Source organism: Anolis carolinensis, chromosome 4 (genome assembly GCF_035594765.1).
Source record: "Anolis carolinensis isolate JA03-04 chromosome 4, rAnoCar3.1.pri, whole genome shotgun sequence".
NCBI lineage: Eukaryota > Metazoa > Chordata > Lepidosauria > Squamata > Dactyloidae > Anolis > Anolis carolinensis.
Window position 1 is genome coordinate 176843741 of NC_085844.1, and position 16330 is coordinate 176860070.

At 39.8% G+C, this 16330-nt stretch overlaps 1 protein-coding gene across 1 annotated transcript in view; it reads right to left on the reverse strand.

The window, feature by feature from the left end:
* Positions 1 to 16330, reverse strand: part of scp2 (sterol carrier protein 2) — a 39684-nt gene that overhangs the window by 15952 nt on the left and 7402 nt on the right. The window contains exons 6-11 of the mRNA XM_003220291.3: positions 14210 to 14336; positions 12793 to 12856; positions 12121 to 12207; positions 11236 to 11386; positions 10034 to 10181; positions 5696 to 5803 (exon numbers count right to left, since the gene is read on the reverse strand). Of these exons, the coding sequence (XP_003220339.2) occupies positions 5696 to 5803; positions 10034 to 10181; positions 11236 to 11386; positions 12121 to 12207; positions 12793 to 12856; positions 14210 to 14336 (685 nt within the window). The remainder of the gene's footprint in view (positions 1 to 5695; positions 5804 to 10033; positions 10182 to 11235; positions 11387 to 12120; positions 12208 to 12792; positions 12857 to 14209; positions 14337 to 16330) is intronic.

Consider the following 16330-nt stretch of genomic DNA (forward strand, 5'->3'; position numbering starts at 1 on the left):
TATCGCCATCTACTCAGACACCACCACCCCCAAAGATGCATCTTTCACACAAATCAACAAATCATGCATTCTGCATTGCCCCACAATGTTAAATTTAGATAACCTTTTTTCCCAGGAGAAATAGACTATCAGACTTCTTTTATATCATTTCCTAATGCCTCGCAGCCTTATGCCACAAAAAGAGCCAGCAGACAAGTGTGCTTCAAGGGTCACAGCAGAGATGAATGCTTATATTCCTAAAGTCCCTATATGGCAAGTGACACACACCACAGGGATTCATGCATCAACTCTGCTTTATCACTACATTTAAAGAGACTAAAACCCAAAAACCTATGAGAAGATATTCTCGAATAGAGAAGAATTAATCATTCTGAACCATAAGCGCTCACATCTCCTTCTGGAATGAAGGCTAAAGTCAACCCAAACATTAACATAACACATATCAAACTTTTATTTGTACAGACCTGCAGGACCAAAGTCTAGTTTTCTACATGAAGGCAGAGTCCTTGACACTCCAAAGATTAGATTTCAAAATCATGATTATAAGACAGAACAGCAAAAATTCACATAGGAAACTGTTCTATGCTGGAGACAATTACAAAGAGCAGTTCTAGGTAGCTATTAGATTTACTCAGATGTCGGATTCAAGATTTGAAAGAAGTGGGTTCAGTGGAATTTTAACTCATGGATCTTGTAACTTCTCTTAAAAATGTGAAATATGGAACTAGTAGAGTGCATCATACATGAAACAACTACAACTCAATGAAAGTAGAAATGCAAAATATTAAATTATTTTTAGCTTGGGGCTGGAAGCTAGAAATATGGCCTGGAATATTGTTGAGGTACTATATTAGTATAAAAATAATTGTACAAGCAGCTGCATTTTCTCAAGTTATACAACACCAACTCCTAGAGTAGCCAACTATTTCTCAACTTCGCACAACAGGTGAGCTCAATGCTGCTGGTGTCACTGTGTCCCTGGCCTTATGCCACCGGGATCCAGTGTAACTTCACTGGCAGTGTGAAAAGTGTATAGGATCTTAGTGATAATCCTGTGGAGTTTCTTGAAAATTTCAAAAAGCTACAGTTAAAATTGTTAGGACTTTGGTTTTCCAAAGCAGCCTCCTGCACACTCCGAGACAGAGAGTTCCACTCCTGAACAGGTCTTATGATCAGGAAGTTCTTCCTGATGTTCAGGTGGAATCTCATTTCCTGTAATTTGAATCCACTGCTCCAAGTCATAGTCTCCAGGGCAGCAGAAAACAAGCCTACTCCCTCTTCCTTATGATATCCTTTCAAATATTTAAATTTGAATCTAAGGTTCTTCAAGTGTGCCAAAGGCATGCCAAATGAAATGTTTTTATACCTTTGATATAAACAGAAACCCATATTGTATTTCTGAAGTTTCTAAATAGAAAGTAATCTTTTAGAAGAAAATGCTAAGGCTTGAGGAAGCCCTCATAAATGTAGAGACCTGTTTAGCAAAGAAGGTAAATGCACTTTAGCCAGTATGAATGGAAGCATAGTTTCAAAATTCGAAGAAGTCACATGATATTCTGCACAGGCTAGTCATCATATGGAGTACTGGGTTCATGTTTGGGCAACTCATTTTAAGAAAGATACATAATTATAGACACATTGAAGCAGGTTCAAAGAAAGGCAACAAGGATGACAAAAGGTCTGGAGAACAAAACATATGATGAAAGGTTGAGGGAGTTGGGCATGTTCAATCTGGCAAAGAGAAGAGTTAGGGGTAAGAGGATTGCTCTTTTTTAAATACCCCAAGGACTGTCACAGAAAGGAGAGGATAATTAACCATAGTAAACCAGTCATGTAAAAAGCCTTCTATATTGACAGTATTGGAAATAACTGCACCCAGTCTCTGGACAACATATCTCTTTGAAAATAAATGGCAATCATAACTTTATTGAACAGGAAAAATGATGCCATATCCATTTGGCAAATGTGAATCTCCATGAACACGTGGAGACCAAAAGGGGCCCTGTCAATCCTCAAAGGAAACAGGTCTTGGTAGTAGGTGACTCCCTCCTTAGAGGAACAGAAGCCATCATTTCCAGACCGGATGGGATGGCTCAAGAAACATGCTGCCTCCCGGGGGCAAAAATACACCATATCACTCAGAGGCTCAGCAGGCTCCTAAAGCCCCATCACCCTCCCCACCTTATGCTGATCCATGTAGGTACCAATGACACCGCTAGGCATACTTTTCAAAAGATCACAAATGATTTTCGAGCTCTGGGAACAAAGCTAAAACTGTATAATCTACATGTGATCTTTTCATCCCTCCTCCTCGTTGTAGGACACGGCTCTACAAGGGCCGGAAAAATAGTACAGGTCAATAACTGGCTCAGAAAATGGTGCCAAGAGGAGCATTTTGGCTTCCTTGACCATGGTCTACTCTTCCAGAAGGATGGCCTACTGGCAAGTGATGGGGTGCATCTCACACAAGCAGGAAAACATCTTTTTGCACACAGACTCACAAACCTCATCAGGCGCACTTTAAACTAGATCCACTGGGGGAGGGGAACAACAGCCTGGCGAACACTATATTACCCACGACCACAGGGAACCGCCAAAAGGCTAAACGGAGGGCTGCACAAACACAGCAAGGACCAAGTACAGAGAGCACAATAATCCCAAATAAACAGCTCGAGGGGAGGTCACAGGGGCTTACATGTCTTTACACTAATGCTCAGAGCATGGGAAATAAGCAAGACGAACTCCAACTCTTAGCACAGCACCACACATACGATGTCATAGGCATCACTGAAACCTGGTGGGATGACTCTCATCACTGGAATTTAACCATTGAGGGCTATAACCTCTTTCACAGAAATAGAACAAAGGGGAGAGGAGGGGGAGTAGCTTTTTTTTTGGGTCGATACAGGGAATGCTGTGGATGTAGCCTACCTGGATTTCAGTAAGACCTTCGACAAAGTCCCCCACGACCTTCTGGCAAACAAACTAGTAAATGTGGGCTAGACAAAACTACGGTTAGGTGGATCTGTAATTGGCTAAGCGAATGAACCCAAAGGGTGCTCACCAATGCGTCGTCTTCATCATGGAAAGAAGTGACAAGTGGAGTGCCGCAGGGCTCCGTCCTGGGCCCAGTTCTGTTCAACATCTTTATTAACGACTTAGACGAAGGGTTAGAAGGCACGATCATCAAGTTTGCAGATGACACCAAACTGGGAGGGATAGCCAACACCCCAGAAGACAGAAGCAGAATTCAAAACGATCTTGACAGACTAGAGAGATGGGCCGAAACTAACAAAATGAAGTTCAACAGGGACAAATGCAAGATACTTCATTTTGGCAGAAAAAATGGAAATCAAAGATACAGAATGGGGGACGCCTGGCTTGACAGCAGTGTGTGCGAAAAAGACCTTGGAGTCCTCGTGGACAACAAGTTAAACATGAGCCAACAATGTGATGCGGCAGCTAAAAAAGCCAACAGGATTCTGGCCTGCAATAGGGGTATAGCGTCTAGATCCAGGGAAGTCCTGCTCCCCCTCTATTCTGCCTTGGTCAGACCACACCTGGAATACTGCGTCCAATTCTGGGCACCGCAGTTGAAGGGAGATGTTGACAAGCTGGAAAGCGTCCAGAGGAGGGCGACTAAAATGATTAAGGGTCTGGAGAACAAGCCCTATGAGGAGAGGCTTAAAGAACTGGGCATGTTTAGCCTGCAGAAGAGAAGGCTGAGAGGAGACATGATAGCCATGTACAAATACGTGAAGGGAAGTCACAGGGAGGAGGGAGCAAGCTTGTTTTCTGCTGCCCTGCAGACTAGGACCCCGAACAATGGCTTCAAACTACAGGAAAGGAGATTCCACCTGAACATCAGGAAGAACTTCCTCACTGTGAGAACTGTTCGACAGTGGAACTCTTTGCCCCGGACTGTGGTGGAGGCTCCTTCCTTGGAGGCTTTTAAGCAGAGGCTGGATGGCCATCTGTCGGGGGTGCTTTGAATGCGATTTCCTGCTTCTTGGCAGGGGGTTGAACTGGATGGCCCATGAGGTCTCTTCCAACTCTACTATTCTATGATTCTATGATTCTATGACCACCTTTTGAAAACCACTAGTAAAGAAAAGCATGACCTTGTTAGAAGTCAAGCCTTTGAATAAGCGACATTCATAAGCATTCATGTAATGGCACACAGGTAACTCAGCTGTGTCCTACTAAACTGAAGGACTATGTCTTTGAACTGCCAAATACAAAGACATGTCACTACAAAAATATATTTGGTTAGCAGAGAATAGTTGTTCTTTGAAGTCAAAATTGTAGCTGCAGTTGTAATTGTAATTGCCCACAAGATATACACTCCCTTGAAACCTCTTAGTTTAAAATATACATTCAGAGATTTAAAAAACAGTCTTCCTTGAAAATTAACATATCTTGTTTACTCACAAACATCTTGCATTAATTCACCATACAGGTACATTTCTTATTAAGGTTCAGTTATAGGTAGGATGTAGTTCTCTATGTATTGAGTAGAGAGCGTATCATTCTTCATCAATAGTTCATAGTCTTAGGTATAATTGTACTCACTGAAGTCCATAAGTTACACTTCTCTACTGAAGTCCAAACAGCAAAATGCACCCACTTCCACTGAGGTCTGATGCAAACATGCATCCACCTCCACTGAGGTGTAAAGCAGACACTGAATACAAAATGGAGACCTGAATCTGAACATGCTCAGTATAATCACACGTCTATAACCCCTCCCACACCAAAGAGGTACAGTCAAACTGGCAAATCAACATATACAGTGGGGTCTCACTTATCCAACATAAACGGGCCGGCAGAATGTTGGATAAGTGAATATGTTGGATAATAAGGAGGAAAAGCTTATTAAACATCAAATTAAGTTATGATTTTACAAATGAAGCACCAAAACATCATGTTAGACAACAAATTTGGCAGAAAAAGTAGTTCAATACGCAGTAATGCTATGTAGTAATTACTGTATTTATGAATTTAGCACCAAAATATCACAATATATTGAAAACATTGACTACAAAAATGCGTTGGATAATCCAGAATGTTGGATAAGCGAGTGTTGGATAAGTGAGACTCTACTGTACATAGAATATAGGTTAGCATATATATACAGTAGAGTCTCACTTATCCAAGCTAAATGGGCCAGCAGAAGCTTGGATAAGCAAATATCTTGGATAATAAGGAGGGATTAAGGAAAAGCCTATTAAACATCAAATTAGGTTATGATTTTACAAATTAAGCACCAAAACATCATATTATACAACAAATTTGACAGAAAAAGTAGTTCAATACGCAGTAATGTTATGTTGTAATTACTGTATTTACGAATTTAGCACCAAAATATCACAATATATTGAAAACATTGACTACAAAAATGGCTTGGATAATCCAGAAGCTTGGATAAGCGAGGCTTGGATAAGTGAGACTCTACTGTATGTATATGTGTATATATATAGATATTCACAAATAAATAGTAAAAGGCTTGGGAGGTTGCCATTACCAACAGACAGCACTATATAAATAAGGTAAAGGTAAAGGTTTTCCCCTGACGTTAAATCCAGTCGTGACCTATATAAATATATGATAATAAATAATAATCACAAGAACCACACAGCATCCATTTACCACCTGCAGGTGCTAGATTCTTAAGAAAAAGAGCCAATGAACTTACCTGTGGCACCCAGTGGATGTCCCTTAGAAATCAAACCACCACTTGGATTTATCACCCATTTCCCACCATAGGTATTGTCTCCTCTGTCAATCAGTTCACCAGCTCTTCCTTAAAAGAAAGAAAGGGGGGATGATTACTAATTATTAATGATACTAAATGCATATAAGATCCTCTCAACTTCTGGTAAATCATTATGAACAAATCCAATAGGCACTGCAACCGACACTATTTAGTTGAAAGGAATGCTTTTACTATCCCTTGACTTATAGAATCATAGAATAATCATAGAATAATAGAGTTGGATGAGACCATATGGGCCATCTAGTCCAACCCCATGCCATGCAGGAAAAGCTTACTGAGCACATGAGACTTACTGTACACATATGACCATATTTGAACTTATACTTTCTGCCCTTTTTTCCTTATGTATTGAGAAAAATCCTGGGAAGAGCAGATTTTTAAAAATTAAGTACTGTACTATAATGGGAAATTCTGAACTGAATTATGATGGACTGGCAATATATCAAATCAGTTGATTCTGTCATCAACACATTTTTCTTGGAAGTAAAACTTAATCTCTTCCAGTTGAGAGAAGATACTTCCAAGTAAGTTTGCTTGAGGATTTAAGTTTGCTTGATTACAGCTTCATTAAGGAGAAACAGCTTTAGGGGAGGGCGAGGACGTCTTCAAGGACTTTTTCCAACCTATCCCAAATTGTATAAGGAATAAAGAAGCAGTAAAAGGAGCCCCAGTGGCGAAGTGTGTTAAAGCGCTGAGCTGCTGAACTTGCAGACCGAAAGGTCCCAGGTTCAAATCCCGGGAGTGACTTGAGCGCCCGCTGTTAGCCCCAGCTCCTGCCAACCTAGCAGTTCGAAAATATGCAAATGTGAGTAGATCAATAGGTACTGCTCCGGCGGTAAGGTAACAGCACTCCATGCAGTCATGCCGGCCACATGACCTTGGAGGTGTCTACGGACAATGCCAGCTCTTCGGCTTAGAAATGGAGATGAGCACCAACCCCCAGAGTCAGACATGACTGGACTTAACATCAGGGGAAACCTTTACCTAAACAGGTAGAAGTGCAGGCTTAAGTACTCCTCAATCCAAATTGACTTATTCTAGAGGGCTCATTTTCCAATAAGCAGCTTCTCTGAAGGGAAAGCAAAAAACAATATTTTGTTTGAGGGACCTATGTGAAATGACCAAGCTGACTACATTCCCAAAGTAACAATTGAAAAAGGAATCAATGAGTGGTCAATGGAAAATTACAAAATGAAAGATTTTAAGGTGGCTCTTTTTTCAGAATAAAAATTATTAAAACCATGTTAACAAGCATCCAAAATCTACAAGCATATGAAATAGTAAAGGTAAAGGTAAAGGTTTCCCCTGACGTTAAGTCCAGTCGTGCCCGACTCTGGGGGTTGGTGCTCATCTCCATTTCTAAGCCGAAGGGCCGGCGTTGTCCGTAGGCACCTCCAAGGTCATGTGGCTGGCATGACTGCATGGGGCACCGTTAACTTTCCGCCAGAGCGGTACATATTGATCTACTCACATTTGCATGTTTTCGAACTGCCAGGTTGGCAGAAGCTGGAGCTAACAGCAGGTGCTCACTCCGCTCCCCGGATTCGAACCTGCGACCTTTCGGTCTGCAAGTTCAGCAGCTCAGCGCTTTAACACACTGCGCCACCGGGGGCTCCTTATGGGATACAGGAGATAAATTTTAAAAGATACACTATGTAAATAAAACTAGGTGCATGTTCATGCTGACTTTTTCCCTTGATCGTCAAATCTCAATATCCTTAAGTGAAATCAAACACCCTCTAGTGGCATATAGAGGAATAATAACAATTTCATAAAATATGATGATTGGCTAGAAAAGGGGGATCAACCATAAAATAGCAGGAATTAATAAATCCATAGATGATATTTGTGCTTGTATTTCCAAGTGGAAATCTTAGAATAAAAGAACGGGAAGAGACCACATAGGCCATCTAATCTCTTCCTACTCTTATTATTCTATTATTTCCATTTGGCAATACAAGCACAAATATCTTCCTGGTTCCAATCCAATATTCTACTTGTAATACTATGCTGGCATATAAAACTAGCATAAACTGCTTTCTGATTCTCCCCTAAAGGTACTTTCTGAATCCTAACTGTACCTTAATAATAATAATAACAATAATAATTTTATTTTTATACTCCGCCTCCATCTCCCCAAAGAGACTCGGGGCAGCTTACATGGGGCCAAGCCCAGGTGATTACAATCATTTGTAAATAAAACACATCTAAATAAAATACAGATCCATGTAGAACATAATAAAATAACAATCACAACAAAAGTAACACAAATAATTTAAAAACCTGAGCAAGCTCATAAAAACGAATTGGGCTGAAAAAGTGAATTGTAAACTAGAGAGTGAAGTAGGTAACCACAGTGCTACAATTGGTAAAGGGCTTGGGATGAGGTAAACATGGGAGCTATTTCCAGCAGAAGGAGAATAAAGTGCAACAGATATGGTATTGATCACAAGGACGAGACCTGTCATGAGGGGGAGGATCATTCACCAACGGCCTGCTGGAAAAGCCAGGTTTTTATGCTTTTCCTCAAAATTAGGAGGGTAGGGTAGGGGCTTGCCTGATTTCCTGGGGGGTCACCATGGAGAAGGCCCTCTCCCTCGACTCCACCAACCACAGGACAAGGGAGAGGGCCTTCTCCGTGGTGGTCCCCCAGCTCTGGAACTAATCTCAGTTGTAACGAATACTTCAAACAATGTTCTTTTTATCTCATTTTCTCCTTTCCTTCATATTGCAAACCTATGAATAATTCTCCTTTTTTCACATGGCAAATCTCTGAATGAATGTCACCTACACACCTAGAATCATAAGAGTTGTACTTTCACAGAGGGCAACAGGCTGATTCCAGTCATTTCACTGGCTTTGAACTTCTCATTCCCCTGATGTTCTATTTAGTGCACAAACTGGTTGATCTTTTTAAAAACCATTTATTCTAGCACCTTACTGTATTGCCTATTATATGCTTTCTCTTTTCTGAAACCTCATCTGCTTTATTTCATTGGAGGGACTGATCCACCTCCAAGTCTCTTGGCCCTTAGAAAAAACCTATTACTTGCTTCTCCTCATTGCTGAAGCTATGTATTTTATTCCTTCTCTCGGACCCTATTTTTGGGGACCATTGAAATAACCTGTTCACTTACCTCATGATTGACAGTTTTACAAAGAAGGGAGACGCAAGAAACTTGTTGAAATTCTGTGTTACGACATATGAGTTTTACCAAACTGTCCTTATTTGTACACTTGGTTTTTTTTATGCTTTCTTGGCCTCCACTTTATTGAGAGACTCACTATCATACATTATCCACCAATGTGTTCTCCTTCCTCCTTCTCAGGGGGGAGAGAGGGAAAACCATAAAGACAGAAAAACATCACTTATTGAAATTGTCAAACGGATTCCAAAGGCCTGATTAGAATAGACTTCCAGAAATCATGATGATTTGTCTTCAACACCATAGGAATTTTCTCTTCCAATAGCCCTCTCTCAAACAGTATTATATATGTTTAACTTGCTTGGAAAATATCAATGATAAAACTTTGACTAAAAAATCTGAACATTTCTTGGTTTCCTATGGATCTCTTTAAAAGAAATTACATTTGATGGACTCCAGTCCTTTCATGAGGAGACTAGTTTTAATGACAAACTTGCCTATTCAACAATTTCTTTTTCAAGTTCTTTAAGAGTACTTTGGCAATTCCTATTTTGTCCCAGAGAGTTCTAAGTTGTAATTGCAAATCTGCTCATTTCTGTCATAAGTGAACGAGTTCCTCATATTTCATCCCTGTTAATAATTGATTCAGATATAGGTCTCAAATGAAAAGTTAATGGAAACAATTCATTTAACCCAGCCAGCTTCCTGTTGAAATGCATTTAAAGATGTGCTGCATCTTCCTTTTAAAATTTGCTTTTCAAATTCCCTCTTGCTTTCTTTATTGTAATCTTATACTTTTTTTCACAGAGATTATGCTCTTTTGTTTTTTTTAAAAATCCCCACATTTGGGCAATTATCCCAGAACTGAGCCGGAAGTCCGTACAGTGCCTTAATTAAATCTAGATGTTCTTGCAGTGTTCTAGAAGAGCAACTTGGTAGGATGGTGCTTATGGAATTCTAGCATTGGTATTATACTGCTTTTATTTTGTGGGGAAGCAGGGGCAGAATGACTCAGAAGTCATCTTTGAGGAGTTTATTGGGGCTTAAACATATTTAATTTTGTGTTGACTTTTATCCAAGATGTTTGATGTTTCTAATGTTTAAAGAATACCTTCAGGGCAAAGTCCCAGAGCTTCGTAAGTAATTAATTCATTAGCAGAGAAACAGTCATGTAGTTCTATCACATCCACATCTTCAGGTTTCAGTCCAGCATTGGAAAAACATCTTTTTGTAGCCTCCTTAGTCATATCATACCCAATCTATTAATAAGATATAAGCAAAAGCTATTAGAATAGAAAACTATTTCCTGTTCTCTTGACTCTAATCAAACAGTTAGCTCAGCATAACAAATAATAGTTACTTTTACAATGTAAATTACATTTTAACTTGTGAATTTTAACCTGCATTTTATTGATATGGTATTGTATGTATGTTGTTATACATATTTTAATAGGTATTGTTTCTCTCTCTGTGTTTTAACCCTGTTGCACCCTGCCTCAAGATGCAAGGAAAGGCAGGTAATAAATTTATTTTACTTGTATTCTTATACATGCAACAGTTATTAAGGACTAAGCAGATTAGAAGAACTAAGTGTTAGCAACAATACATTCTCTTCAGAAAACAAGGACTTCAAGTATCCATGTCAAGAAACATAATCTTCAAGTGATGCTACAAAACAGGAATTTATCCAGCCAGCTTTGTATTCTGCTAACAGAATATACACTAAGAGCTGTATGCAATAATGAGCTGTACGCATTGGCTTGAACACATTTCCCATGTCTCCATGCACATTCTGCATTCAGCTTATATCAAAAAACTAGAAGCTGCAGTGGCACAATGGGTTAAATCCTTGTGCTGGCTAAACTGCTGAGCTGAAGGTTGATGTTCGAATCCATGAGACGGGTGAGCTCCTGTCTGTCAGCTCTAGCTTGCAGGGACATAAAGGAAGCCTCCCAGCAGGATGGTGATACATCCAAGAGTCCGCTGGGCAGCGTCTTTGCAGACGGCCAATTCCCTTACACCAGAAGCGATGTGCAGTGTGTTCTCAAATCACTTCTGACACAATAAAAAATGAACCAAAAAACTGAATGCACCTCAAAACAAAAACAATTTAGTTAAAAATAATAATCCTGCTATTTGATACATTAATTCACTACTCCATTTTGTTTGGCTTGTACCTCCACACAGAGCTTGTATTTATCTTTTATACTGTTAGCAAACTTTTAAGGAAATTTTTAGACTCTGTAAAATATGAACTGACAGTTCCAGAAGTTGTGGAAGTTGCCATTACATAATTTAAGAGATGAACCCTACCATTTTTATACAACTGTTCTCTTTAAAGGTGCTTGGAAGGTCAGTCATCATCTCCTGGGCCACAATTTCAACCGCCTTTGCCTCCAAGCCATTCTTCCTCACAAACTCTTCACTAGCCAACACTGCCGCTGCTGCACCGTCAGATGTTGGACTAAGCAAAATAGAGAAATTTACGTTTTAATCACGTTTGTCTTTTATTCAAAGAAAAACAAAAAGAGACTGGGGTAAAAAACAAAAAAAACTGTCACTCATTAAAAGCAAATATTTTGTCTTCTCAGAAATAACAAAAGGTCTTTAAAGTGTGTGTTTTTCCTGGGAGAGGCAAACATCTACAGCCATGACGTTTATATGAAGCAAAAACTCCTAAATCAAAAAAGGCTGCTTGTAGTGACAAGAAGCAGCTACAAGTCCTCCTTGTATCTAAATTCATCAACATCAAATCCTTGCAAAAGGACAGTGAGATTTTTTTTCAGAGTAAGAGAAATATTACACTGTAGTTGTGAACAATGCAAAACAGCCACCTAATTACAGTTAGTTTCCAAAATTCCTAAAAACTGTCTTTAAGTTCAGACAAACTGGTTGAATTTCTAGATCAGATGTGAAACACAAGCTTTGCATACAAAAGGTCACAGGTTCAATTCTTGGCACCAGGTGAAAAGAACACCACCAATACAAAAAATCATTATGCTACCCCAAACCTACCCTATTTAACATCTACGCTTCATTATGAAAACTCAACTGACATGTTGAAGCAGGTACAATTACTACAAACAGTAAGGAAAAGGGTTTTTTAAAAAATATATCAAGTTAACAGATTGGAAAAAAAAACATGAGTGTGTAAATGAGTAAGAAAAGGGAGGATAATTTCAAATGTGCTATTCTTACCAGCATTGTAGGATGGTCAAGAAATCATAAACCTTGCGGGACTGTAAGATTTCATCGAAGCTGTACTCTTTTTGAAACTGGGAATTTCTGTCAAGAGCAAAAGAAAAGAAACATCTCAATTAGTACGCTATCTACAACAACAAAGCAAAAGCACCATATCATTGTCTTAATTTCTACAAGACATTTCCATTTGAATGTATTTGCTAGATCAAACTAAGAGCCTTTTGCTCTACTATTTGCTGCACAAACTTTCTAATTATTATTTTTTGTTATTGTCTTCTGTGTTTTGTATTCAGAGTGAATGGGCAAAGGAATATTTTTGTTACCTACAGACCCTTTTGGAACGACCCTGGTGCCCCTTAAAGGAATATTACATGAAAAGAGGAGGAACAAATCTGTGATTTAGGAGTGCCCTTAATCTCCACTCTAAGATTTAGAAAAAACCAAAACAGAATTGGATATGTGGCCACTATGTTTTAGGCTGTGAAAATTTAATATATAGATGTCTTGGTTGCTAAAACTTCATGTTTTCTAAAGCTGCCTACCCAATTTTGAGCAATACTGCCTCTGAACCCTAAGCAGAGTCTTCCCTGGCTAGTACTTGGGTAGGAGACCACCAACAAATATCAGGTGCTGTAGGAAGGCGCATATTATATATAATTCTGTACTTACGGATTATTAACTGAATGTTTGTGATTCTTCCATGCAACTTTTGCAAAGTGTTCTGGTTTTGTCCCTAAAAAGCCAAAGAGGCAGGATTAATTAAAACCCTTGTATTTCAAAATCCCTCCTTGGCTAGTATAAAATGTCTACGAAATGCTGATTTTGTTATAACCCAGACTTGTCTGAATCCAAGCAAATAAAGTGCATAAGTTCAGTCACATAGCCTCAAAAACCTACAGAAGCTCTTCTGCATTAGAGGCAAGCTGTTTTCAACTGCCATCAAGCTGACATCAACTCAGAGTGGCCCTATGAATGAAGAAGGACCGTAAATACCCTTGAGACACTAGATCTAGCTAAGAAGAGTCTGCCCTGGCTCATACTTGGGTGGGAGACAAGCAATACCTGGAGGTGTAGACTATTTCAGATGAAAGAGCCTCTGAATATTCCTTGCCTAAGAAAACCCTATCAAATTCATAAGACTGCCAGAAGCTAACAGGTAACTTAGAAGGCATACTTGTTTTTTGGCAATGCAGCTTATCTGCAGAACTCTGTCCCAGCACTTTTCAAAGTGAGCTTATTCTCTATCATAGAAATTGGAAATAATGGCATGGACAATCCTGCCTTTGTTATTCAATGATATATCTTCAGGACATTCTCTAGTTTTCATAACTGCCCTTCCAGGATCGAGGTTTCTTCTGGTTTCTTTACTGCAGTCCCAAATTCGATTAATGGTTGGGCCTAGATATAGAAAATCTTACACTATCTCAAGTCATGTAAATTGCCTTTTGTCATTATTTTTGTTTTCTATTTGTCCAACTGCAAACCTGCCTTTGCACTTTCTTCAGTAGCTGTTCCATTTTCCCCTCTACTTTCTGCTTGTAGTAGGGTGTCATCTGCAAGTGCATCCATTTTTTATGACTTAGGAAGTCATGAAAGCCAAACAAATTCAGAACTTCAAAAACCCATGCATTGCAACAGAAATTATGCCTCTTCAAGAGTTCAAATTTCTGGTACATGAATCTTTGAGTAGTAATCTGGCACATCATTGATGGTGTCATTCAATATACCGTTATTGTTATTTAGAAAACAGAAGTCAAGACCAACTATGTGGTCCTATACACAACATTGGAAAAAGTTAAATACTATGTTCCTCCCCACAATGTTCCCCTTCTAGAGTAGTGTTTAGAGCAGTGGTTCTCAACCTGTGAGTCCCCAGATGTTTTGGCCTTTGACTCCCAGAAATCCTAACAGCTGGTAAACTGGCTGGGATTTCCAGGAGTTGTAGGTCAAAACACCTGGGGACCCATAGGTTGTGAACCACTGGTTTAGAGGAACCTTTATTCTTTTGTGGGTCAACATAAAAACTATGGATTCTGATCAGAATCATATTCTTCATGGATATAATACATTTGACAACACTTCATACCATATTTGTCCATATGTTCTTTGCCAGCATTTCCAAACATCTGTGGTGTAACTGGTGCTGTTGCTAGGCCGTATTTGTTTACCATCAGTTCCAAATGCTTGTCTACTGGATTCACCCTGTCCATGGACTGGAACAAATGAGTTGAATATGTTAGCCACAGCAAGGCAATACAAAACAGAAGGAATGTCTCTAGTGTGCTCTTGTGGGCTAGCATGAAGATGTTTTGAAAACATCCTTTCAATAATCTCCATGCTAGATACCCTGTGGAAGGTTGAAACAAATGTTGGAACATCTTTTGTTCTACATTTAACATACAGAAGAGTCATTCAGGAATCTGGTTCATTTGATTCTCAGTAGTGCAGTAACACTGCTATGCAAGAAGATGACCGATTAAGGGATGAACATGTAGTAGGTAACTTAGCTTCAGTTGCACAGATACAAAATACTTGCTCCTCGTAACGGACAGATACCAATGCTTCACCAAATACCCCTTTCCTTACTGGGATGAAATACATGGAGAGAACTGGAAGTGTTTTTAAAAAGAAAGTTTTTAAGACTGAGCCAGGAGATGCTGTGTTTTGTGTAGTTTAATATATTTTAAAGTTTTATTGGCTTTTACTATGTATTTTAATAGTCCTATATTTAATTATATTTTAATGTTTGTTTTAGTTTTAATTTATACATTGTTATAATTTTTAATGTTAGCCACTTTGAGTCTTCTTTGGGAGAGAAAAAAGTGGGATATAAGGACAGTACATATCAGATCAGCTACACCCAAGAGTACTGAAGGAACTAGCGGAAGTTATTTCAGAACCACTGGCAATTATCTTCGAGAGTTCTTGGAGAACGGGAGAAGTCCCAGCAGATTGGAGGAGGGCGAATGTGGTCCCTATCTTCAAGAAGGGAAAAAAGAACGACCCAAACAATTACCGTCCGGTCAGCCTCACATCAATACCAGGCAAAATTCTGGAAAAGATCATTAAGGAAGTGGTCTGCGAACACTTAGAAACAAATGCGGTCATTGCTAATAGTCAACACGGATTTACCAAAAACAAGTCATGCCAGACTAATCTGATCTCTTTTTTCGATAGAGTTACGAGTTGGGTCGATACAGGGAATGCTGTGGATGTAGCGTACCTGGATTTCAGTAAGGCCTTCGACAAAGTCCCCCACGACCTTCTGGCAAACAAACTAGTAAAATGTGGGCTAGACAAAACGACGGTTAGGTGGATCTGTAATGGGCTAAGCGAACGAACCCAAAGGGTGCTCACCAATGCGTCGTCTTCATCATGGAAAGAAGTGTCAAGTGGAGTGCCGCAGGGCTCCGTCCTGGGCCCGGTTCTGTTCAACATCTTTATTAACGACTTAGACGAAGGGTTAGAAGGCACGATCATCAAGTTTGCAGACGACACAAAACTGGGAGGGATAGCTAACACTCCAGAAGACAGGAGCAGAATTCAAAACGATCTTGACAGACTAGAGAGATGGGCCGAAACTAACAAAATGAAGTTCAACAGGGACAAATGCAAGATACTTCACTTCGGCAGAAAAAATGGAAATCAAAGATACAGAATGGGGGACGCCTGGCTTGACAGCAGTGTGTGCGAAAAAGACCTTGGAGTCCTCGTGGACAACAAGTTAAACATGAGCCAACAATGTGATGCGGCTGCTAAAAAAGCCAATGGGATTCTGGCCTGCATCAATAGGGGAATAGCGTCTAGATCCAGGGAAGTTATGCTCCCCCTCTATTCTGCCTTGGTCAGACCACACCTGGAATACTGTGTCCAATTTTGGGCACCACAGTTGAAGGGAGATGTTGACAAGCTGGAAAGCGTCCAGAGGAGGGCGACTAAAATGATTAAGGGTCTGGAGAACAAGCCCTATGAGGAGCGGCTTAAAGAGCTGGGCATGTTTAGCCTGCAGAAGAGAAGGCTGAGAGGAGACATGATAGCCATGTACAAATACGTGAAGGGAAGTCATAGGGAAGAGGGAGCAAGCTTGTTTTCTGCTGCCCTGCAGACTAGGACACGGAACAATGGCTTCAAACTACAGGAAAGGAGATTCCACCTGAACATCAGGAAGAACTTCCTCACTGTGAGAGCTGTTCGACAGTGGAACTCT